Source organism: Labeo rohita, chromosome 5 (assembly GCF_022985175.1).
Source record: "Labeo rohita strain BAU-BD-2019 chromosome 5, IGBB_LRoh.1.0, whole genome shotgun sequence".
Lineage (NCBI taxonomy): Eukaryota > Metazoa > Chordata > Actinopteri > Cypriniformes > Cyprinidae > Labeo > Labeo rohita.
Genome location: NC_066873.1, coordinates 37,800,413 through 37,827,091, shown reverse-complemented (window position 1 = coordinate 37,827,091; position 26,679 = coordinate 37,800,413). Strand labels below are relative to the sequence as shown.

Genomic DNA, 26,679 nt, shown 5'->3' with positions numbered 1-26,679 from the left:
CTATGAATATCTATCATAATAAATATGAGTAACAGTTTACAATAAGGTTCATTAGTTAACTACTTTAGTGAATATCAACTAAGAATGAACAATACTTCTACAGCATTTATTAATCTTATTGTTAATTTCAGCATTTGCTAAATGCACTATTAAAATCAAAGCTGTGTTTGTTAACGTTAGTTAATGCACTGTGAACTAACATGAACTAACAATATACAACTGTAGGCCTAGTTTTATTAATTAACATTAACAAAGATCAATAAGTACTGTAACAAATGTATTGTTCATTGTTTGTTAGTACATTAACTAATGGAATGTTATTGTAACGGTGTCATTTGTTAACATTAGTTAATGTATTAACTAACATGAATGAACAATGAACAGTACACTTATTACAATATTTAATAATCTTTGTTATTGTTAGTTAATAAAAATACGGTTGTGCATTGTTTGTTCATGTTAGTTAATAGTGCATTAACTAATGTTAACAAACACAACTTGTGATTTTATTAATGTATTAGTAAGTGCTAAAAGTAACAAATAAACAAAGTGCTAAAGATTAATAAATGCTTCATGTTAACTAATGTAGTCAAGTAATGTTAACTAATGAACCTCAATGTAAAGTCTTACCAAAATATGAATTACTGCATGTTTTGTCTTAAAAAGAGGTGAAATAATCATAAACCATTTTAACATTACATGTGTGAAAATGTATATTAGCCTATATGAATTTCTACAACTAATAATAAAAGTAAAATAATAATAATAATAATAATAATAAATAGATAAATAAATTAATTAATACAAAAATAAATAGCCTACAATAATACTTTTATTTAGCAAGACTGCATTAAACTGATCGAAAGTGACAGTAAAGACTTTTACATTGTTGCAAAAATAAATTAATTATTTTTTAAAAAATCATAAAAAATCTTGAAAACAAAAAATCACATTTTCCACAAAAATATCAAGCTGGAACATTTAAAATATTAATAGCAGCAAATCAGCATATTACAATGATTTCTGAAGGATCATGTGACCTGGTGTAACGATGCTGAAAATTCAGCTTTGCATCACAGGAACACTCTCAGAAAAAAAGGTACAGTTCTGTCACTGGGGCGGTACCCAAAGATTTAAAAGTAAAAAGGTACATTTAGGTAAACAGTACATATTAGTACCTTAAAGGTACATTTTAGTACTTTGAAAGTACATACGTTAAAGGTGCATATTAGTACCTTTTCACTTTGTACTGGCATTGTACCCCAGTGACAGAACTGTACCCTTTTTTCAGACAGTGAATAGATTACATTTTAAAGTATGTTAAAATAGAAAACAGTTTTTTAATCAATGTTTTTACTGTATTTTTGATCAAGTAAATGCAGCCTTGGTGAGCATAAGTAACTTCCTTCACGAGAATTAAAAAATCTTGCAGACCCCAAACTTTTTGAATGGCAGTGTATGGATATTTTTAGTAGACAAAGCAATTAAACAATTTTTACTGTGGATGTGAATAGTGTGTTATATTAGAGTTTACTGTGAAAGTTCTCATACAGTAGTTTAAAGAAAACCCCAAGCTAAAATCTGAGCAAATTGATAAACTCAATTGTATCTTTGAACTTAGAAACACAGAAACAAGCTGCTGTTTTCTCCGCGCATGTCTTTTCAAATCTAATAAATGTATGCTCAGTCATATGACCTATACACGAATCCAAGCTTGGGAAACTCTGTTGGGTTCTGCTGCTCGTTTTATGCTTTGTTTTAAGTAATCATCCGTATTTTGCTTTATTTTTGACAGCGAACACACATCTTCTGTGTCCAGAACAATAGCACTATTGTAAAGCGTTGTGCTTATCAGAGGAGTTTGGTCGTTTATATTTCTCTCTCAGGACACGGATCAATGAAAACAGAAGAGGTTCTTTGTTTATCAACCCTGGAGGGTCTGCATACAATTTCACATGGAAATGACACTGGGGGAGATAGTAAACATGGCGTTTTTATGATTGTTTAACATTACAGCCACTTAAACGCTGAACTGAGGCCACTATTGTTTAACTCATGGCACCTTTTGGGTCCGTCATTATTTTCTTGTCTTGTCTCCTAACAGTCTGTTCGCAGATGTTTGCACTGCAGTGGAAAGAGATACTCCACCCTGCCCACAAAAATGAGATTCTTCTTCGACTAAATGATGCAATGTTATCGTGATGAACAAGTGAATGTGCATGCAAACTATGAAGCTTGAACGACCAGAGAGCGAAAAAGAGAAAAACGGAGATGCCAATTTTCCTCATCCTGTGGTAGTTTTATAGAACACAGCTGAGGGTCTTCTTCGAAAACAGATGGAGAGCCATTCTCATCCTCGAGATCATTAGCGCACAGCTTCAATGACATCATCAACTGAGAGTCGATCTGTAAATAATTGTCATGCTGTAGGCAAACCAGCCTTTTTAGCATTCTGTAAGCTCTTATGGGTTTTCCTGTGTTGAATCAGAACATATGTTGGCCATTTTGGGATCCGTTGTTTCTCCTGATACATTCCTGACCTTGAGGAGCTGTGCAGTTGGTTTTCATAAAGCGAACGTCTTCAAAAAGACTCTGAAGCCACTCGCCTCTTGAATATTTCGGGAGATTACTGCATGCAAATGTGAATTCATGGTCTTTGATTGGCTGAATAATGTGTTTACGTTGGTCAGCCAAACACAGAACAATTCAGTTAAGTCCAACTTTGACTTGACAACATTACAATGCTGATCAAATGTAGAATATATGCATCACTTACACTACCAGTCAAGATTTTTAATGTTTTTTAAAGAAGCCTGTTCTGTTCACCAAGCCTGCATTTATTTGATCCAAAGTACAGGAAAAATAGGAAAATTCTGACATATTTTAATTATTTAAAATAGCTGTTTTCTATTTGAATATATTTTAAAATGTAATTTATTCCTGTGATCAAAGCTAAATTTTCAGCATCATTACTCCGGTCTTCAGGATCAGTGTCAGAAATAATTCTAATGTGCTGATTTGCTGTTCAAGAAACATTTTTTTTTTTTGTATTATTATAATCATCAATAATTAAAACAGTTAAGTACATTTTTTCAGGATTCTTTGATGAATAGAAAGATCCAAAGATCAGCATTTATCTGAAATACAAAGCTTTTGTAACATTATACACTATACCATTCGAGTCAGTATAATTTTTTTTTTTCTTTTGGAAAAGAAATTATAGAAATGAATACTTTTATTTATCAAGGATGCTTTAAACTGATCAAGAGTGATGATAAAGACATTTATAATGTTACAAAGATTTCAATTTCAGGTAAATGCTCTTCATCTTTCAACATAATAATAATAATAATAATAATAATAATAAATGTTTTTGAGCAGAAAATCAGAATATTAGATGATTTCTGAAGGATCATGTGACTGGAGTAATGATGCTAAAAATTCAGCTTTGAAATCACAGAAATAAATTATATTTTAAAATATATTCAAATAGAAAACAGGTATTTTAAATAGTAAAATAAATTGCTATTTTTGCTGTACTTTGGATCAGAAGAGACTTCTTTTTTTAAAAAAAAACATTAAAAATCTTGCTGTTCAAAAACGTTTGACGGGTAGTGTATATATAATTATTTTAGTTTTTCTGCTTCGAAATTTCATGTTCAGTGTAATGTGTTTTTACTGGGGTTTTTTTTCTTTCTTTCTTTCTTTTTTAATTGTGAAATTTTGTAGCAATGCCTGAGTGAAAGTTGGAAAATTGTTATACGAGACACAAAAATAAATAAATAAACTTCATATATGAATAAAAATACTATTATACTTTTATTAATATGTTGAATTTGTTTTCATTTTTTTGTTTCCATTTTAATTTTAGTTAAAGTTTTACTAATTTTGTTGTGCATTTTTGCCATTCGTTTCTTATAATTCTGTAGTTTTCAGAATTTTTATTTTCAGTTTTAGTTCTTTTAGTATATCAAGACAAACTGAAAGGTTTATATATATATATATATATATAATTTTATTTTATTTAAAGTTTATTTAGGAAAATTTATTAGTTTACATTAGTTAATGCATTAACATTAACTAATAATGAGCAAGACATTTGTTACTGTACTTACTAATCTTTGCAACATTAGCCAATAAAAATACAACTGTTTATTATTAGCTCACATTAGCTTAAATCCATTAGACAATATTAAAATACACAACTTTTGATTTCAATAATGCATTAGTAAATGTTGATTGAAATTAACATAAGAAATGCTTTAAAAGTATTTAATATTAGTTCATGTTAATGTTAACAAATGAAACCATATTGTAAACTATTACTGTTTATTTTATTTCAAGTAACAAAAAAAGTTTTATGGATTTAGTTTTTGGTTTAGTTTTAGCTAACTCTAATAACTCTGCTGCACACTAATATAATGTCTTTGACTTTGGGCCTTTATTTTTATGCCTTTCCGGACATTAAATGCAAGTTTTTACTACTTCCCAAGCTGTGTAAAAGATATGACATCTCAAGTTTACCCAGGTTATTTAACAACATAAAGAGGCTTACCCATGAGTACATCTACATTATTTGCAAAAACAAATTCCAGCTTTTTATTTATTTATTTTCCTTGTTGAATGTTAATCTTGCCAACATTTATTTTTTTTATGTGCACTTAACCAAGGCATGCTCTGGAAAATAAACAGATTTTTCATGTAAACTAGAGCTTCCTCAGATGAAATGGATCCAGTCCAAAGTGATTACGAACGAGTGCACTTTTGCTGTCAGTCCAAGGTCAAATCTTTGAATACTTCAAAGGTTTCTTTATTTTTGATGTGCTGAGGCACCATATAACTGAACGCGAAGGGTCTTTGAGTTTGTCTCATTCCTCATGTGAATCAAAGGCAAGATGAAAGCCTTTAACTTGTTTTAATGTAAGGGGCAATTTTGCTAATCAAAAAGTCCTGCACAGAGGAAAAAAAGAGACCTTATTACTTCATTTTCTGCTGAGTTTGACATTGTCTTATAATGTTTCCCAGAGATCCAGAGATAAAATAATTGTATGTTTATATGGCTTAATCAAAACATATTTGACAGATTAACCTTACTGTTGTATTACAAAGACTGAAATCACTAAACGTGATTTAAAGCAAATATTAGGCCTCTATAATCAAATATATTATTCTCTCCGAAAGACAGGTGTGAATACTTCACAGACAAAATATATGCAGTGCGTAAACTGCATCAACAAGCCAATAAAAACGTACAGTTCACTATAGTCAACGCTAAATAAGTTTAAGAAGGTTAGTAGTTCTCTTTAAGGTAGTCCACACAAAGTTCAACAAGTTGTTTCACAGTCGGCTAATTACACCTAAGGGAAATGTTTACCAATCTTCCAGTAAAAGTAATAAAACGTTTTTGTGACTATAACATAAACGAAATGACAATCTCTGCTATCACTTTCACAGTTATTACTACACATACACATTTATGCGTGTGAATCATCCAAACAGCGTCGCTCCTCCTTAACGATTCAGTGCGGAGAGGATCAGAGGAGTGGAACGGACGTTCGCGAATCGGTTTCTTCGAACGACTCATTTAAATGAACGAATCCTTCTAGTTAGTTAGCTGAAGTTTCTCTATTTGTGCACATTCTTAATAAGAAGTACGAATATGTAATGAATTACGAATGTGTAAAAATGAGCATACACAGCTAATTTATTTAATCTGTTTTGTTGTATTTTCCAGCAGCTTGATAAAAAAGTTATGCCCAGCAGCTGACAAATGAGAAAAAAATATATATATATATATTTCTGCATAGTTGGAAATTGTCTTTTTTGAGCCCCCTCTAGATTTGTAGATAGAAATATAGAATAATAAATATAGATAACTTGACTTGGAAAAGACACTCGCTTGACTCTTCGGTGGAACGAGTCACTGAAGGACTCGTTTAAACGAACCTATTCAAAAGAATCGAGTCACTTGGATGAATCAAAATCCCAACCACTAGAATGGAGAGGGTCAGGAAGATCGGTGGGTGGGGTTAACCCTTTGTGGAAAAAAAAAATTAAGGAATCACGTGTTCCCAGATCAAAGGAGATCCGCTTTGTACAGAGAGCGCGAGCAGCAGCCAGCGAGGCATAAGCGAGCGCGCAAGCAATGCGATAGTCCGGGCAGCAATGGTGAAATAAGCCACGACATTCTTTTCAAGGACAAACTTTTATTTTTAATGATCGCTGTTCTCACATCGTACCATCCATTGCGGTTTGTTTTTGCCTTTTTTTTTTGTTGTTGTTTGTATTTTTGGGAGGACGCTCGCTCCTCTCAAATTTGATTCTGAATCGACACTTTTTTGAAGACCCTTGGAAATTATGTTCCGATCGGCGCTGATCCAACCGGCAAGATGATGATTTTACCGAGGAGTGGGTTCGGTCGTGGTGCTGATTCGGTGGTCTTGGTGTTGTTTTGGGTCTTGGGAAGCGTCCTAGCCAAGGATACTGCCTTTGTGGAAGTTGTGCTTTTTGAGTCGAGCCCAAATGGTGATTATACCACTTACACGACAGGTTTGCAAGGGCGCTTCTCCAGAGCCGGAGCCACTATCAGCGCAGAGGGCGATATCGTGCAAGTACGTTTCCGTCTCTATCGGTGCACTTGCATGGGGATTTTACGCTCTTACCGCGTGTCTAACAACTTCATTTCTGTGCGGTGCATTCGCTCTCCGCAACTTTGTTTTTCTCTTTCTTTTCAAGGGGGTGTGGGGTTGCACTTCACTACGTGAGGATGATGGTACAAGCCCAGCGAACTATGCGGTCGCAAAATGGCCTCTTGTCTTGCAAAACATGCAAACGTACTCGCAAAAAGTTACTTTGATGCAGAACTTGCATGAATGGTATGGTGTATTGACTAGGAACGTGCAGAAACAAACACGGTGTAAACTTTCCAGCGCAGATGACAGCAGTAAACATATGTCAAAGGTTATCAATTTTAATAAGTGCATTTCCCAGATGTTTTGCAGCGCTGTAATTCCAAGTGTCAGCGTTGACCGGTAGTAACAGGGTTCTCATAGACACCGAAACCTAGAAAGATCAAAAATAAATTAACATTGAACATATGCTGGTGTGCCTACAATGTCTTTAAAATGTCCTTTAAAACTCTCCGATAACTTTTATTAATTTTCATAATAAATCTAATTATTCTAGTGGTGCTAAAAGTATTTAGTCAACATTAAGGACTCTTGTAGAAATCAGTGCATGCATCGAAAAGTTCTTCGAGATGTCCCGAGGTTGCTCTTAAATAAAATATTAATGCTAATTCTAATAGTCTGGTTTAAATATGTCCGTGACACCTGCCATATAAATGTCCTTTGTTTAAAGTTCATTGAAGGCTGTGAGAAATCTTCTCCATAATGCTGTCCAGATGCCCACTGTGCTTTAATAATATCTCCTTAGGGACTTGTGCAATTTGATAAATTGTTTATGAACCATCGCACCTATGTGTGATTTATTCTTCTTGCACACACGCAGTTTTGTACTCTCTAAGGAAGGTTTTGCAATGCTTCTAAAGAGCGCCCATTTTCATGATTTGTTGAAAGTTTGTAATTCTTCCCCTCCTCTTGTGAAAACACAGAACAGGCATCAAAGAGCGAGTCGTTATTGAATGCCATGCCAAGAGGAGTAATCTGTCCCTTAAACACTTGCTTAGAGTTTAACACTGTTGGCTGAAGTGCACTGTGGGAAGTTATGGTGACCGTGGCTTGTAATGTGAACACTGTGAAAGTGCATGCTAAAGGGATGCGAGGATGCAGATCAAAGCGAATGCCTGATGCATGCATGCAAATGCAAAAAATGTAAGCCAAAAGTATATATACTCCAGTTGCTTAAGCGTACAGTAGGCTTCTACTATTGCTGTGCTTTTCTTATACATTCCTTCCTGTGGTTTTAGTGTAGAAAAATGAAAAGTACAGGCTTTTTTACATGCAGTTCTGCTGTGTCCGTCCCACATCATTCGCTAGTATGTGTTTACAGTTGTGTACTTAGTAATGTTAGACAGTTCCCATGTATAGGATTAGTGAGTATCACATTCTTCAAAATGGCAAGTGGTGATCAGAATTTTTCAGAGATTGCTTTCTCTGTAGTGGGACGAAATGAGAGATTTAGTGGTTTAGATATTTAGACTGGCCATACATCCATTTAGCACGGGCCGTTTGACTCTATCTTTAAACCTCGCTGAGATGACGGACCTCAGCTTTACGTTGAGACGACTTTGAGGTTTGCCATAGTCTCAGACGCAGTTCGGCTTTTGTCGCAGAGGCCAAGTTGGGATCGTGTTCACGATACGTTCATGCGAACGCTGTAATCTTTGTGCGCGTGATGTTTTAGATCTTTCGCTTCGCTGTTTGTTCTCTCTCGTTTTCTGCTTTGCAGCGTATCTTTCACAATTTCTTCTCGGCAATGTCATTATTTAATGTCAGCTTCTCAGCAATGTCATAATTTCATTTGGCTTTGAGTGGTGTTGAGATGTGAGAGCTTTGCTGGTTAAATAAGAACCATATGAGGATCTTTGACTGAAATGTTTGTTTGGCCTCTGAAGAGAGTAAGTAATTGGTTTTACAAAATAGTTGTTCTGCATTCTTGTGCAAATATTTTCTTCTGCCTATTTGTCCAAATTGCTTTTAAACACGGTAGTTTTCCTGCAAACCACAGATGCTGTGTGCAGTTTCCGTTTAGGCCATGATTTGTCTTTTAACCTCTAGAATTGGTGTGGTGGCGGTTTCGCTATAAAGAAGATTTGTTGTTGGCGTTGAGAATCCAATTAAGTTGATAAGTGAGGGTTTCATGCTGAAGGATGGAGTGAAGTATCAAGCACTTTTAGAAAACTAGCCCTGGTACATCCTTGTCAGTTTTCCCTTGAGTGAAAAGGAGAGCCTGGAGTGCCATCAGGGCCAAAGCAAACAAATTAACTCAATTTGCTACATACTCTACCTTATGGGGCAGGAAGCAAAGTGACTTTCTTGGCTAATACACAAAACCAATGTTCCCCTTGGCTGGAACCTCAATTGCCTCAATTTTGTGTTCTCACAGCATGAAAATCAGTGTCTTTTTAAATAATTCTTACATACTGTAGTTGTGGTTTCTCTCTTGGAAAGGTCTTTCTGATTGTGTTTTGAATATAGTGTTTCATTCCTACTGCCAGTTCCATGGCCTGTTCTCCAGTAGACACTAACTAGCTGTTGGTTAGATACATTTATCACAGAAATTGAAGTGTGTTTCGGCTTTATTTTTATAGAAGGCTGAAAGGTTGGAGCATTTAACCTGAAATGCAGCTTTGTGTTTGGACTCTGCTGATTTTGGCAGTGGTGGTAATACTGATGCCAGACTTACTACTACCTTTAATTGGCTGAAATATTGTTTTGGTAAAATCCAAAGTCTTTTGATTGCAGGTTGTGTCAAAGTTTAGGCCCGGACCATTATGCGTGCAACATTGCACGTTCAAACAATGAAGGTCTGGTGTATGTTTTGATAGCTTTGTTCTTTATACTTGAGTTTTTGTAGTGTATTGACTCTCAACCGGGGGTACTTGAATATTTATTATGCTTTGTTTTATCCTTGATTTTTATTTTCTTAAACGGAAACTACAGCTTCGAAATGTTTTAAGGATGTCAGCAGGTTAAACTAACTATGATTTTTTTTAGCTCATTTTTTTAGTGAATGATTTTTAATGTCTGCATGTTTTATTTAAGTGTATATGAAACTGTTAAAATTATATTCTTATATATATATACTTATATATAAGTATTTAGTAGCACAGGTATATTTGTATCAGCAGCCAAAAATACATTGTATGGGTCAAAATGATAGATGGTTCTTTCATGCCAAAAATCATTAGGATATTAAGTAAAGATCATGCTCCATGAAAATATTTTGTAAATTTTCTACCATAAGTATAACAAAAATTAATTAGTATTATGCATTGCTAAGAACTTTGTGGACAACGTTAAAGGCAATTTTCTCAATATTTGTATTTTTTTTTTTTTTTGTTTATTTTTTTTATTTTTTTTATTTTTTTTTTTTTTTGCACCCTCAGATTACAGTTTTTCAAATTGTTGTATCTCGGCCAAATATTGTCCTATCCTAACAATTCGTTAACATACATTAGTTGAAAGCTTGTATACATTTAAATTTAAAAAATTGACCCTTATGACTGGTTTTGTGGTCCAGGGTCACATATATGTCATATATGTATTTTATTTTTTTTTTAAGAGACTTTAATAACGTTTATTGTAATGCTGAATGGTACTTCGGAATAATGTGTGTTCAATCATTCAAAAGTATGGGGTCTGTACAATTGTTTTTATACAGTGAAGATGCATTAAATTAATCAAAAGTGACACTAAAGACATTTCTAATGTATGAGAATGAATCAAATGAATGCTGTTTAAAACTTTCATTCATCAAAGAATCCTGAAATAAAAAAATCACAATAGTAAAAGTAGAACAGCTATTGTCCATATTGTTTAAAAAATGTTAAGCACCACGTCAGCATAATAAAATGATTTCTGAAGACTGCAGTAATGGCTGCAGAAAATGCAGCTTTGCCATCACCAGTATAAATTATTCTTAAACTATAAAATAAGTTAGAAAGCAGTTATTTTATTAGGAATATTTATACAATTTTATAGCATATTTTACAGCATATAGCATATTTCTACTCGTCTTAGTGATGGGATTAAAAAAAACTAATAACTATATTGCCAGTTGTGATTGTCATAAGTTGCACCTGTCTTTTATTTTTCAGGAAGATAATGACTGTCACATCAACTGTTCTCTGTATGACACTAGACTAGTTTAGATTTATCTTTCATCTACCATCATAACCAAAAGCGTGATTGTGTATAGTTCATGACCGTTACTGCAGAAAGTCCCTTATATAAACAGAAGCGAAATGAAATGGTCTGTGTGAGCGCTGGCGGTGCAGGTGATGACATGTTGTCACGGCGGCATTAGAATGATGCCATCTCCACATTCTCTCAGGCAGAACTGTAGTGTCATATCCACACATGACTGACCTAAAATACCTTGATGGATGACTCTCCTTATCACCTTCTGCAGCAGAGCTAGCGCTTCAGTCTGGTGGTTTTAGACACTGTTCTCATTAAGAACTGGCTGTGGGAAAATAAGATGGTGCTTCCTCCTTTAACCGTGTTCTCACCTGTCTATCATGGCTGGTAACTGTGAGGTGAAATCAAAATGCGTTGCAACTGGAAAATGACTTGCTTCTTGCTCAGTATCGGATGTAAGTGTTTGCCCGTCTTATTTTATGGGGTCTTGCTTTTTGTTTTCATATTGCGACGCTTTCAAATGCTTAGCACATCTGATTTTGATTTGTAGGATTCCGAGGGAAATCAAGGGTTGGACGTGACACTGAACCGTGGAAGTGACCATATGAAAGTCATAGCTTAAATCCACATAGTTAACTTTCTCCCTTTAAGGTCCTGAGAACACAGAGATGGGTGATTAGTTCTGATCCGCTCATCGTTGTTCAGGCATAAACATGCCGTTTATTATTATTTTTTATTATTGTTACAGTCCCAGTGAGTTTTTCTGTTTCTTTCAAAGACATGGTTATCACTTAAATGACAATTCTGTGATTTTATTCATCCTCATGCTGTTTCTAATTAGAGCTGCAAAACGATTAGTCACAAATAATCAACTGAAAATAAAAGTTTTACATACTGTGTGTAAATACACAAACATATGCATATATTTAAAAAAATATTTGTATGTGTTGTATGTATTTGTATGTAAACACTTGTAAATAATTCATATTGTATATAAATATTCATATTTTACATGTAAATCTAACATATTTTTCCTTAATATATACATGTGTGTATGTTTATACATACCTAATAAATATACACAGAACACACACATATAGTATGTAAACAAACTTATTTTGAATCGATTAATCGCGACTAATCATTTTGCAGCTTTATTTCTAATCCATATTACTTTATTCCATCTGTGGAACACATAAGTAGAATTTCTGAAGAACTATTCTGGTCACTCTTTTCCCATGTAGCTACATTTAAATGGAAAACGAGCCTTTGAAGTGTAAAAAAAAATGTCATAAAATTGGTGAAAACCCTACTTTTCTCAAGTTGTTTCAAATTTGTTGCTGTTCACTAAAATCTTCACATACGTCTTAGTACTTCTTTGCGTATTCATGAGTTTATGTGAGTAGAATAGGTAGACATGTTTTTCAGGGCTGATACCGATTATTACAGATCAAGTAGACAGATAACCGATATTTTGACCTTGGATCACAAAACCAGTCATAAGGGTCAATTTTTTTTAAATTGGGGTTTATACATAATAAATAAGCTTTCCATTTATGTGTGGTTTGTTAGGATAGGGCAATATTTGGTCGAGATACAACTGTTTGAAAATCTGGAATCTGAGGGTGCAAAAAGAAAACAAAATATTGAGAAAATCGCCTTTAAAGTTGTCTAAATGAAGTTCTTAGCAATGCATATTACTAATCAAAAATTAAGTTTTAATATATTTATGGTAGGAAATTTACAAAATCTTTTCATGGAACATGATCTTTACTTAATATACTAAATATTTTTGCCATAAAAGAAAAATTTATCATTTTTTGACCCATACAGTTTATTGTTGACTGTTGCTACAAATATACCTGTGCTACTTACGACTGGTTCTGTGGTCTAGGGTCACATATGTCTGGTGTAAAAATGAAAAATAATATCAAAATTAAGAACAAGCACTTGACAATAGTTGTGCTTCCATTACAGATTTGCGCAAAACTTTGGCGATATTATATAAATGTTGATTTAAAAAAAAGTATTGCGAAATGACAACGTTTCCAATAACCGATGTTATGCGATTAAAACTTAATTTGTTCCTCTCGCGATAAGTCATGGCAATGGATTTTGGTGGGATTTGGACATATTTTGGCTTTATTTAATCGAAAGAGGCATATGTGTGTATCATATCACAAGCAGCGCGGAGAGCTGCTTCAGAAACTTTGCGGCGCTGCTGGTACAAACATATCATAAGCTCCAGTGACCACGGAAAGCCCCTTATACTTGAGAGCGGCTACTTATGAAGTGTTTCTTGGAGTTTATTGTACATTGAAGAATGATCGTATGACTTTTTACATATGCCGTGTGACCTGTAAATGCGGAAAAGCCATTTCCATTGCAATTTTACGAAATATTCCTTTTTCGAATTGTCTGAAAAACCACCTGAAGCGAGCGTAAAAACTCCCATATATATCGCTGAAAAGTTTTCGCGAAATTGACGCGTTTCCATTAGGCATATTTTCAATTCACAATTTTAAATTTGCGCAATTTGAAGGGTAATGGAAACGCGCCTATTGACAGATACCGATAACCATGAAAATGCTTAATATCAATGTCGATAATCGGTTGACCCCTATTGAGTAGTTTTGTTCAATTCTTGATGTAATCATTCTTTTCAAACTCAGTTCACAAAACTGGTTTGAATGACTTGTTCATGAATCAGACTAGTATGAGTCTTGAGTTCAACTCACTGACTCAATGATCACAGAGGTCAATGGGATAGTTCACCCAAAAAATTAATTGTTTTCAATTCAGTCATCACTTACTCATGTTGTTTCAAATGTCTTACTTCTGTGGAACACAAACACTAAAATTGTGTTCCAATGTTGATTCTGCCGAAAAAAGAAACTCATACAGGTTTGGAATGACATGAGGGTGAATCAGTGATGTTAGTGTGTTTATTTTTGGGTGAACTATATGGTAAGACTGTCAATGAATTGCAACTACTACTACTATTCCTTTAATAGAGCATGAGGCGACTTTCTGTACTTGCTATGTTGAGAATTTGAGGTCTGGGTTCATTCCTAGATGCATAAACTGCAATTTAGGACTCAGATTTTTTTTTCGTTTTATCTTACAAAATCTGTTAAAGTCAGCCCACGATCTGTGGCGTGATTGATACAGTGTCTTTCCTCAAAGCTCGCTGTAGTTGCGCGCTTAAATTAGGACCATAATGAGAGCTTGGTTTGGCCTAAAGAGTCTGCATGCTTTTCCCACAGACTGAAACCATGGGAGTCCAGAACGGCCCTCCACGAGACAGTGGGTACCCAAAAACACGGGCCCCTCCCTGTCCACAGCAACAGTAGCAATATTCAACAAGCGTGGGTTTAAAAGGTTAAAAGTGCTGCACGACTACTTTTCCATTTATTGGTTTTGTGGTGGCAGCTGTATTTTAAGACCTATCTACTCAAACCGCTAACCCGTCGGCCTTTCATAGCCTTGCCAAAGTAATTTGAGGCTATTTTTTCTCCCTGTGTCGGAGTAGAAAAGATTAAACTGTTTTTGTCTAGTTCTTTCTTCTTTTACCACTGTCTGCCTCACTCTGATGCACTTGGAAAAAAAGAAGGATATTTCGTTTGTTTTCTAAATAGTTTAGGCAGAGATGAATAGAAAATTCAGACTGGTTCTATTTTACTAGGCGCACAAAAGAAAGGTCTACGTATGGATTCTTTTATTGTGAGACTTTCCTATTCTCGCTTCCTGCAAAGGCACAAGCGATCGCTCCGCTCTCTCCTTGAACCCCCCTATTGATTTGCCCATCAAAGCTCATTCACAAGGACTGGATGTTCACTTGAGAGGCAAGTGCGGTCCTGATGGTGACTGACAACGCAGATTGATTAGCTTATCACAGCTCATCATTCCAGTTGCCATGGTTACGCCTTGAGAAACTCCATTCTGGGAGTTGAAATGCGGGGCTTTTTGGAGGACGCACTCTGAGCCCAATAAATAAGGGCTTTTATTGACACAATCGTACGGCTGATGTGCTTATATTCACTTCATTTAGACTCTCCTTCTCCAAAAGCAGCGGTGGGGGCAGAGGGTTATGAAATGACAATGCTCTGGGCGCGCACAGAGGCTCAGGCATGCTTTGTTGTCGTTCAGGAATGTGCTGACGAATGGCTCAAGTCCAAAACGCAGACCCATTGTTTCTTTCAATCTCTCGTTTTCAGTCTTTCCCTCATTCAGTGTCTGACTGTCTCCCTGTCTGTCGCGTCCTTGTACTTATCACTGTCTGTCACGCCATCAGACGTTCTGTCGTGGTACTTTCTTTTGTCTTTCTCTGTTTTTGCCCTTCTGCTTAACCAGTTAGTGTAGACTTGAAGGTTTTCCTCAGCACTTGTTCATATGTTTCCTTTTCCTCTTCGCTCTCCAGGGACTCTTTCCCATCATTAAGACGAGGGGTCTCAGAAAAGGGCTTGTCGAGTCTTAGACTTCAAGTCTCGAATCACGTCTCCGTAATCCACAAAATGACTTCAACCCTGCAACTTAAAACTGGGTTCAAATCTTTTCCGTTATGACCTAGACTTGACTGGATTCAAGCTTTCATTCAAATCTCAAGTCAAGTCTAGGTCATGATGGAAAACACTTGAATCAAGTCTTGATTTGCAAAGTTTAAGTCATAGTTTGGATTCAGGATTTAAGTATTTAATATGTTTGGTTTATCATTTATTATTTTGCTTTTGAATAGTTGCAGGACACAGTAGGATTAGGGCTGTCACGTTTCCTCGATTCAATTCGAGTACTCGATTTTGGAAAAAAAATAAATAAATCCTCAGTTTGCGTTTTGCCTGTGTTGAGTAACCGTCAAAATTAAAGATTAAGTGGGCATTTGAATTAAATGTTGTTGAGTCAATATTAAACAAGGATTAAATGCAGTAAAGTGTAAAAGCACTCGTCAGGCCATTGGTGCCTTCTGACTTCATTTGTTATAATGCATAACGTACATTAGTTTTATTGTTTATAATACATTATGTATTTTAACAGTTTTGTTCAACAAAACCATATGATTATTTGCTTTATTATAATATGTATTTTAAGTCATTTTAAAGGCTATTGTTCGCTTAGGTCTATTTTAATTATCACAAGAAAAATTGTATTAAAGTAATCAGATCACTCGATTGATTAATCATCACAATAATCGATAGATTACTCGATTGCTAAAATAATCGTTAGTGAGCCCTAATAAGGATAATTCAAAGTTCTTCAGTATTAAGAATGAATGAATGACTATATTGTGAATGTGAACATCACCGATTCTTTAGTGTATGATAAGCTACTTAAATAATAGTAGAGCTGCACGATTCTGAATAAATTAAGAAGCACAATTTAAAAAAAAATAGAGAGAGCATGATTCTCCCACGATTCTAATATAAGCTAAATAATTTGCTTTAAATGATATTTACTAGAGGCTGTGACAAAATATTAATTGCTGCAGTCTATTCAAAATGTTGAATAAATTATTTGAAAAAATTGTTTGAATAAATGACTCAAATACTTCACTTGTTCCATTACTGAATGAATCAACGATTTTAAACGAATCTCTTGAATGAATGATTCAATGACATACATTTTTAACAGTCACTTGTCGCCACCTAGTGGAAAATCAATGTAATTAACAAATGTTGTGTTTGAAGTGGCAATTTGAAGCAAAAATTACTTTTAAAAGATGATTTGCTCCATTTTGAATGCTACCATAGACATCAGTGTTTTTATCTGAACTATAAACTATAAATCACAGTGCTTCTGAGATATGAATAACTGTAAGACAGAAATAATACTGTGTGGTTGAAAAGACAGTTTGTGAAGCTGTTTCATACATAAACATGATAATTGCTCTCTTGAATGTTCTGAAATGATTGGCAAAGGTTTAATAGTCACAGACTAATCGTTGTCATTTAGAAATATGATCACGTGGGTGTTTAATTTAAGATTCAAATAAATTGGGCCCTGTGAAATCCGTTTTTATTTTTTCCCAAATTCCTTTTTTTCCGTTTTAATGTTTCTGGATTCCGTTTTTTTTCTGTTTTAATTTTTCTCAAATCCCTTTAAATGGTTAAATAAAATTGTATTAATCAAAGAGCATGTCTAATTAATTAAATTCACGAAACGTATGCAATTTCACATCCATTTAATATAGGTTTAACAAAAATGACATGTTTAGGGCCCTATGAAATGGTTTTATTTTTCTCGCCATATGTTTTATTGTTATCAAATTCTGTGTTTTCGCATGTCTAATTATTAGCATACTTATTCAAATTTATTCCTAAAATAGCCTTATGAAAGGTTTTTTTTTTATCCTCAGGAATTCTGTGTTATGTATTTAAAATGTTCTGGTTATCATAATTATAATTTCATTTATTTCATTTATTATTGAAAATTAAACTTTTTTTTGGCAAACAAAGGGGAATTTGCTATTAAAATTAAAGCATGGAAGAAATGTTGTGTGATTATACCCTAAAAAATAATGTTTGTTTTTAGCAGTAGTAGTAATATATATATCTGGCACAATGTTTTCAAGTTAAACCGGACTTTTATTTTGACGGGTTGCCGTGTCTACCTTTACATTTCTGTGTGTATATGATATAAAGCTAGTTTTCCTAAAATGCAAGGGTCAAATGCTCATTAAGTGACCTCCAGCAGATATTGTTTATGTATTTATGTCCTCATTTAGTGAGACGACAGATGCTGAAATCACCGCGAGTGCCACGCGCACTTCAGTGTGAGTAGTAAACAAAACTGCTCGTGTGCTCCATTCATTAAAACAGAGACACGCAGAACATGCAGGATTCACATTTAAATGGTATTTTTGCGGCGTAATATTAGATACTAGTCCATGTTCCGATTCCGCATTGCGAAAATCATAGGTCCCTACAATAGTGCAGCTCTACATAATAGTGTGCTTCCTATCTAGATGGTCTCTCCCTCTCTCTCTTTTTTTTTTTTTTTTTTTTTTTTTTTTTTTTTTTTATAAGAACACATTTTTCCTTTTTTTTTTTTTTTTTTCTTGAAAATGTTTTCTGATTGATCATGTGACACTAAAGACTGAAAATTCATTTGCCATCACAGGAATAAATTGACCTTTAAAATATCTTTTTTACTGTATTTTTGATCAAATAAATGCAGCCTTGGTGAGCACAAGAGACGACTTTCAAAAACATTTTAAAAAGCGTACCGACCCCATAAACGGTAACAGTTCACTATAATACCTTAATCATTTTCTTTTGTTTAATGGTTAAATTTTGCAGTCAGTTGGGAGTCGATAGCAGAAATGTCATTGGCCTCATTCACCAACAGTATATAACTATTTATATCTCAGTTTCTCTTACACTTTTATCTTTTATTGGAGTTATAGCACATTTAGAAAAGCTGTCATCCTTATTGCCATGTGTTGCTAATTGCTTTGTGATTGACCTCATTGGTAGGTTCAGCTTGAAGCAGTAGACTATTCAATAGACTCTTATATTGAGTTATCATCCCAGTCAAGCAAGCGAGTGACTGCAACAAAATCCAGGCTTCACTAATATTTAGCAAGTCATGAAATCCCCGCGTTTTAAGACCACATCTCTTCTTATCATTTATGCTACCTCCTTCTTGAGTTCAAGAACACTGGGTTCAAAGTATACCGCAATACACCCCAGCAGAGAATTACATAAGATGACATAAAGATTTACACAGGAATATTACATCAAACGCTTATTTGTTTTCACCACTTACAATACAGTTCTTAAAATTAACAATTAAACCAAATAAGTTCTGCTTTAAATTTGTGTTACAGCCCAGTTTTGAATGCACTTATTTGTGTCTCAGTTATATTAAGAAAGTCCTCCTCTCTCTGTGATGGATCTGCATTTTCATCTTCTCCTTTGTTCACTCCACATGGCTTTTGTATAATTGCTCCCCTGTTGTTTTCCATGGTCACCAGGTGTTCGTTTTGTCATAGACGAATGAACACGCACCTCTCATCCAAGGCGTTGATTCTCTGCGGCTTCCGAAATAGACTACAATGCCTGACAACTGTCTCCTGGCTCCCTTTTAATGAGATGTTCACCGTCCCTTCGGTATAGCGGCTTCCAGCTTTGAAAGATTAGGTTGTCTGGTCTAAGCGGCAGAGTTGTCTTTTTGTTTAATGTTCTCAACTGGTCTGTACTGTATAAAGGGGGTAGATTTATCTCTACTTGACCAGAATTCCCCCTAAGGAATGTTTTATTTAGGTGAAAGACCTAGATTTGCCATTTAGCTTACTTTGGATATACTCTTCGAAGGTTAGCATAGTGGTAGACTGTCCTATTTTTTTTTTTTTTTTTTTTTTTGGTTTTGTTTATAAATATATATATATTTTTTTAAATATGATATTATAAATGCTGTATACTTATAATTGTAAAACGGATAGTTCATTGGTTCTGATTCTGGTTGAGCCGTGTTTTAAGCTGTTGTAAATTACTCTACAAACATACATCTTTGTTTACGTTTGTGTGTTTCTCGGCAACCACAACCGTTTCTGAGGAACTACATTGTTTGGTGGAAGAATATTGTTTTTATTAGTAACGTTACACTTTATTTGCTCTTTTATTTTGTAAAACCTTACTACGTATATGGAATAACTGTTTTATAAAAGCAGTAATCCTCGTGAAGCCTTGGTTTACAGTGAATTTATAACAGCTCCGCTTTGCGTCGTGCCTAGCAATGCCTTTTTGCTGTTATAAATTCACTGTAAACCACGGCTTCTTGGAGCTTATTGCTTTGTTATATTTGTTTGTCACATTTATAATATATTGTTACAATTTTTTTTTTCTAAGTAAATGCATATTTTTACTTTTAGTATTACATATATTAAAATATCATATTTATAATGCAATAATATTTTATTTAACAGATGTTTTTTGTTTCCATTTTATTTTTTTTATTGTATTTTTTTTAATTATTAAAAACTAACTTTTCATTTTAAATAAGATATTTAAAGTTTAAAAAAAACGTTTAAAAAATGTATAGATTATTTTATTTTATTTTTAAATGATGATGATGATGATTATCATTAAATATTTGTTAATATTATTTTTAGTTTAAAATATAATAATAATCATATTAATATAATAATACTATAATTAACGAAAATGTTTTTATTAATAAAAATAAAACTTTCATTTTAAGCATTATAATTCTAAATGTTTAAAATATTTGTAATGTTTGTAACACAAATATTATTTTCAATTTAAATTATTAAAAATGATGTATTATTCTAAAATATTTTGCTAATACTTTTGTTTAAAATATATTGATCATATTAATATAATACTATAACAAAAATCTTTTTTTATTAGTAAATATGTAAACTTTCAAGTATTATAATATTCTAAATATTTAAAATATGTCTGAAACAAAAATATTCTTGTTTATTTTTAAATCATAAAATGTATACAAAAAAAAAATTATAAAATGTGTGATATTTGATTGTTGATATTATAAAATATTAGAATATAATATTATATATTATACAGTTTATTCTGAGATAAAACGTATATATTATATTTAGAATATTATAATATAGCAATTGTAACTTTATATTTAAAGTAAAAATAAATGCATACATGCATGCATATATTAAATACCTTATAGTAGTAGCTTTATTTTCAGATTTAAAAAAAAAAAAAATTTAAATTCCCAGTTAATTATATACTAGTTATCTGTTCATTCATATTAATTCTTTAACTTTTATGTTGTATGTGATTAACACCAGCAAAGAAAAAAAATGTTTTGGTAGTGCTGCCTGCAGGCAGCTCCATGTTGAGTTGAGATAACTTTCAACACCTTGTCTATTTATGTGGTATTTTTCACACGCATGCAGAGTTTTTCTCTGGATTTACTGCCTGCGCGGAGGCCCTTCCCTCTCCTTTTACCTCATTACACATAACCAGTCAGACCTGAGAGAGAGAGAGGTGGCTTTGGAATCTGGTTCTGGGTTGAGCACAAATGTGCCGCCTGAGCTGATAGGATCGGCCGGGCTGGGAGGCCACTGAGCACGCTCAGATCAAAGGCCCCCGGCGGGCTCTTCAAAGAGCTGGCTGAGCAATGCCTGACTGATAAAGCTGCACCACAAACGGCTGGTGATGTAATCACAGGCCTGCAGCGAAATCCACCCCTGCACAAATAAAGGTGGAGGTGTTCGTTGGACAAGACGCATAAAGAATAAAAGCTTGAAGTCGAATTTTAGGGATTGAGACATTTAGGGTTGTCATTTTATGATATAAACCTAAACTATGATTAGGTCCTGTTTTTCCCCCCATGTTTTTGTTATCACTATCTTTCATTTTGTCTGCGCACACACACACACACACACACACACACACACACAGACAAAGCATAGATCACATACTAGAATTTGAAGTTTCAAATAGACTGAAGAAACTTGAGTGCGGGGTTTTTATCAGATTCTCTTAATCCACTGGGCGTTTCTAAAGTACACAACAGGTGGAACAGAGTTGACTCTGTGCTTTGTAAAGTTTATACAGGAATGGCACTGTGTATGTGTGTGTGTTCATCTAAGTGCATGCGTGCTCTTTGAAGTATGCACAAGGAAAACGGTGGCGCTCCAACAGACAGGCAGATCATTTTGCAGATAATTTATTGACAGCTCCTGTAAATATAAACACGCCATCACAAGAATGAGTTTCTGAGTAGTAGTAGTAGTAGCAGTAGGGGGTGTAAACCCTAAGTTGGGACTCCTTTTAAAATAAAATAAGTAATAATGCTGCATTTATTTGATCAAAATACAGTAAAAACACCAATACTGTGAAGTATTACAATTAAAATAACAGTTTTGTATTCAAAATGTAATTTATTCCTATGATGGCAAAGATGAAGCTATTAATCCAGTTTTCAGTGTCACACTTCAGAAATCATTGTTATATGTGACCATGGACCACAAAACCAGTCATAAGTAGCATGGGTATATTTGTCGTAATGGCCAACAATTCATTGTATGGGTCAAAATTATCTATTTTTCTTTTATGCCAAAAATCATTAGGATATTAAGTTTGTTCCATGAAGATATATTTCCAGTAGGAAATTTACAAAATATCAAAACTTAAATTTTGATTAGTAATATGCATTGCTAAGAACTTCATTTGGACAACTTTAAAAGTGATTTTCTCAATATTTAGATTATTTTTGGACCCTCAGATTCCAGATTTTCCAAGTTGTATCATGGTCAAAACAAACCATACATCAGTGGAAAGCTATACAGCTTTCAGAAGTGTATGTGGTTTAATTTCAAACCATTCAATTTTTTTAAAAAAAATATGACTGGTTTTGTGGTCTAGGGTCACATATGATGATTTGGTTTTTAAAAACATGGCTTATTACAGTGTTGTATATTTAAGTAAAGGATCCGCACTTGCTTAATCTTCTTGATTATTTACAGTTTATTATTTACAGTTTATTCCGTTTGTTGCTAAGTAATAAATTGTAAATTATCAAGAAGATTGAGTGAGTGCGGATCCTTTACTTAAATATATGTTGCTGATTGATCGACACACCCAAGAAAAAAGTTAAGCGCAGTGAATTTGAGTTTATTATCAGTGCTGAAAAGAATTGTGATGCTTAGTATTTTATGGGGATATGATACTTTTTAGTTCTTTTTTTCTTTAAAGTCACTTAAGTTAAAATCTTATTTGATCTTTTTCAGAGTTCTTTAAATAGAAAGTTTAAAAGTACAGCATTTGTTTAATATTGTTTTTTGTAAATTTTTAATTACAATTATTGTAACGTAAATGTCTTACTGTCACCTTTGATCAATTTAATGTAACTTGTAAAAAATCCCTGAATCTTACTGATCATTTATATAATTTTCAGGTACTAACTAGTATTTCAGTAGTCCCTGTTCTGTTTTGGAGACTTTTTTTACTAATTAATCTATATTATTTTTTTCCCTCTGTAGTGAATTGTCTATAGTGTGTTTTCACTACCCGTCATCAGTCGGCCATATTGACAACACTATATGTAAACGCTATATGTCACTGAACGAAACTATATGTCACTGAACATTTTGCTAGTTATTGCTGCTGAAAATAGTCAGTTATTGTCATATGCTGTACTAATCGGAAAGGCACATAAAGCAAATCTGAGCTACCATAGGAACATGGTTAGTACAAACAATTTCACTAACCACGTAAACAGAGTAAGGAAAGATGACTGATAGAATGATGGGAATGATTTGCAGATCATGAGGACCACTGACAAACATCAAATTTTGTAAAATGTGTGGTAAGTAATGTTACTGCAGCTCTGTAGTTTACGCAGAGTAACGTGTGATCACGAATAAGTGAAAGTAAAAGCGAGCCACAATTTATATACACTCAGTATTAATACCCAACGATGTAATTGCGAGAGAAAGTATTGGAATGCAAGGGGAAAAGTATTTTTTCATATTTATTCCCATTAGGGCTTCTGTAGTACATGTCATACTTTATTAATAATGAGAATTAGACCTTCAAATAACATGTGACTGGAGATTAGTATGAAGATATTGTTCACAGAAATCAGATGCTGGCTGTGAAAACTGATATTTCTGTTTGAATTAGCTTGACTTGCTTGGCCAATTACATGCTGTTGTTTTTGTGAATGCGCAAATGTACCCTTTTGTGTTCCTGTAAAACTTTAGCTGATTAAACCTAAGATTTCTTTGGTCTTCAAAGTGCTAGTAATAGTTCAAATGACTGAGTCACTGTTGAGTATCTCTTTTTAATAGAGGTTTGAGGTTGATTTCATGAACATGGATTAGAGTGGAATTAGGTTGGCTACATGTGCGTGGGTCAAACCTCAAACAGGTTTATTCAGAAACCTTCAAACACAATCGTTCAGTGTGTAGCTGCTATGAATGGAGCCAGCGTTTCAACCCGACGGGGCTTACAGGACTCTGAATGCTTTAGAGATCTGCTGTTTGTTGATACAACAGTTTCTAAAGGTTATAAAAATCCCTCTCTCACTGTTTCCTTTGGTGCCTTTGACTGAGTGCATGTATTTAACACTCTTTACAGCTTATTTTGGCAGGATTTGAACCCCTATATTTCATTTATTTACTGTTCTGCGCTCCATACGGGAGGTGGGATTTCGGGAGGATCTTAGGTACACGTTTATTCTCTTGATAGACCTCCAGATCCTGATGATCCAGACCACACATGAGGCGACAGTATTCAGTGGAATAATATGAGATGATGATGATGATGATGATTCAGTCCAGAGCAGAAACACAGCATTGACCTGGAGAGGGTTTACACTTGGTAAGGCAGAATTATATTTGGTATTTGAGTGATTAAGCTTGATTTGGTCCGTTTTATGTAGAATTGTAGGGTACGAGTGTGTGTATTTTGCGTGTTGTGCCTTGGCGGTGTAATTTCAACACAGCTTTGTCTTTTTGAATATGCCTGGTAGTGCTAATGTGTCTAAGATATGATGCTTGTATTTATTTTCAGAAGTTTTTCAAAGTCACCATGAAACTTTTATGGAATATTACAGTGTTTATTATAATAAGCTTCAATCAAAAACATTAACTTCCCCAAAAACAACATTTCTTCTCTGATGACATGCAATTAGCAAACAACAACAATCCAACGATCCAATCAATTCCCGATGGACACAATCAAGACCCGTCCTATTTATTTATTTTATTTTTTTCTCATTTCAGAAGTGGTTTCACTCGTATATCGAGTCACGAGAAGAAACGGTTTCCTGTCAACTTTTGTTGCTTCAGATGTTCACTCTGTATGTTTGGAAACATTAGTCGGTGTTTCGTTTTATTTTGTTTTATCATCCATATGTTTAAACCCATCTGTCTCCACTTTAAATTGTTAAACATTTGCACATTATTTTGTATTTTTCTTTGCTGCTTCTCTTGCCAGCTGTTCTCACCTAACTGTATTAGGCCTAACTTGTTCATAAGCATCATTTTAGCATGTTTGTAGTATTTGAGTTGTTATTTCCCTGCTTTAAAGTTGGCCTTGGGATATTTCGCATTAGTGTCTTGTACTGTTTCTTGTCTGTAAGTCTGGCATGGCGGACTGTGACCTCTGACGTCTTTACTTGAATCCACATTTTAGACTTTTAGAGGGTAGAAGGTTGCACTGACCCAGTTAAGCCACCAAAGTGAATTTTCCCACTTAATTCATGACTTCGTTGGGGGGCCTATTTAGCTGGTTTGAGGTAGTGAAAGCTGTTGGTACCTAGATGCTTACTGAGTCAAGTCCCATTAACCATTGATACTTTTACCATTGTGTTCAAAGTGCGCAAAGTTGCTCCAATGAGAAACGTACATAATTTCTTAAAACTGACGCTTTCAAACTAAAATGTGGCTTAAAAAAAAAAAGATCCCGCTACAAAAGCAACACAGGTTGACCCAAGTCAGGCAGGCATTCTCATGGGTCTTTATTCCTGGTTTGCATTGCTTTGTCGCTCCTCCTTTGTCTTTCTATCTCTGTTTTTTTTGTCTGCATCTTTTGCTGTCCCTCTGATTTGGCAGCTTGGCATCCAACTCAATGTGTTGCTCATGACAGCTTGTATTTCCTCTTATCAACCCTCCTGTTATCATAGCGTGGCACACAGGCCCAAGAGAGGCCTGCTCTGATGCTATCACCAGCTGCAGAGCGAGCCACCGAACCATCAGCACATCAAAGCGGCTGAGAGGGCCTCTCTTGCCAACGAGAGAGCTCACAGGATGGGCCAAAGCGAATGGTATGTGCCCCTCTTGGCATGCCGGAGATGAGCCTCTGATAAGCTGAATGGCCAGAGAGAGGGGGAAGAGGTTGGATCTGTGTGTTTTAGACCATAGACGTGGCAGATTTTTGCTGCAGTGCTACTTTAACATCCACACATGCAATTCATTTCATCCACTAGAATCAATCTAGTATTCCGAACAAAACCAATCCAAGATGTAGGTGAGTTGTTTCTTCTGTAGAACAGGTTTGGAGAAATTTAAAATTCAGCAGTTGCATTCCAGTGAATAGGTGCCGTCAGAATAAGGAACCAAACAGCTGATAAAAACATCACAATAATCCACAAGTAACTGATATGAGTCCAGTCCATCTAGTAGTGTCTTGTGAAGTGAAAAGCTGCATGTATATAATAAACAAATCCATGAAATACGAACTCCTCTATATATAATATTGCTTTCTCCAATGAAAAAGTTGTCATTTCTGAATTAGGAGAGAAATATGCACATATATGACCCAGGACCACAAAACCAGTCATAAGAGTTCATTTTTTTGAAATTGGTTTATACATCATCTGAAAGCTGAATAAATAAGCTTTCCATTAATGTATGGTTTGTTAGAATAAGACAATATTTGGCCTACTATTTGAAAATCTGGAATCTGAGGATGCAAAAAAAATTAAATACTGAGAAAATCATTCTTAGCAATGCATATTACTAATCAAAATTTAAGTTTTGATATATTAAAGATAGGAAATTTACAAAATATCTTAATGGGACATGATCTTTACTTGATATCCTAATGATTTTGGCATAAAAGAAAAATCGATAATTTTGACCCATACAATGTATTTTTGGCTATTGCTACAAATATACCCGTGCTACTTAAGACTGGTTTTGTGGTCCAGGGTCACATATTTAGCAGGGTTTACAAGTGTAAACATTCTAAAACAATATGTTGGTGGAATTATTGTGAAAGGACAGCTGTTTTTTAATCAGCGGTTTGAACTTTTATTCTGACGCCACCCATTCACTGCAGAGGATCTGTTAGTGAGTAAGTGATGTAATGATAAGTTTATCCAAATCTGTTCTGAAGAAGAAACAAGCTCT

The 26,679-nt window shown here is 34.3% G+C and overlaps 1 protein-coding gene across 1 annotated transcript in view; it reads left to right on the top strand.

Moving 5' to 3' along the window:
• Nucleotides 1–6,086: 6,086 nt before the first annotated feature.
• Nucleotides 6,087–26,679, top strand: part of znrf3 (zinc and ring finger 3) — an 83,878-nt gene continuing 63,285 nt past the window's right edge. The window contains exon 1 of the mRNA XM_051110557.1: nt 6,087–6,611. Coding sequence (XP_050966514.1) covers nt 6,390–6,611 — 222 coding nt within the window. The 5' untranslated portion in view covers nt 6,087–6,389. The remainder of the gene's footprint in view (nt 6,612–26,679) is intronic.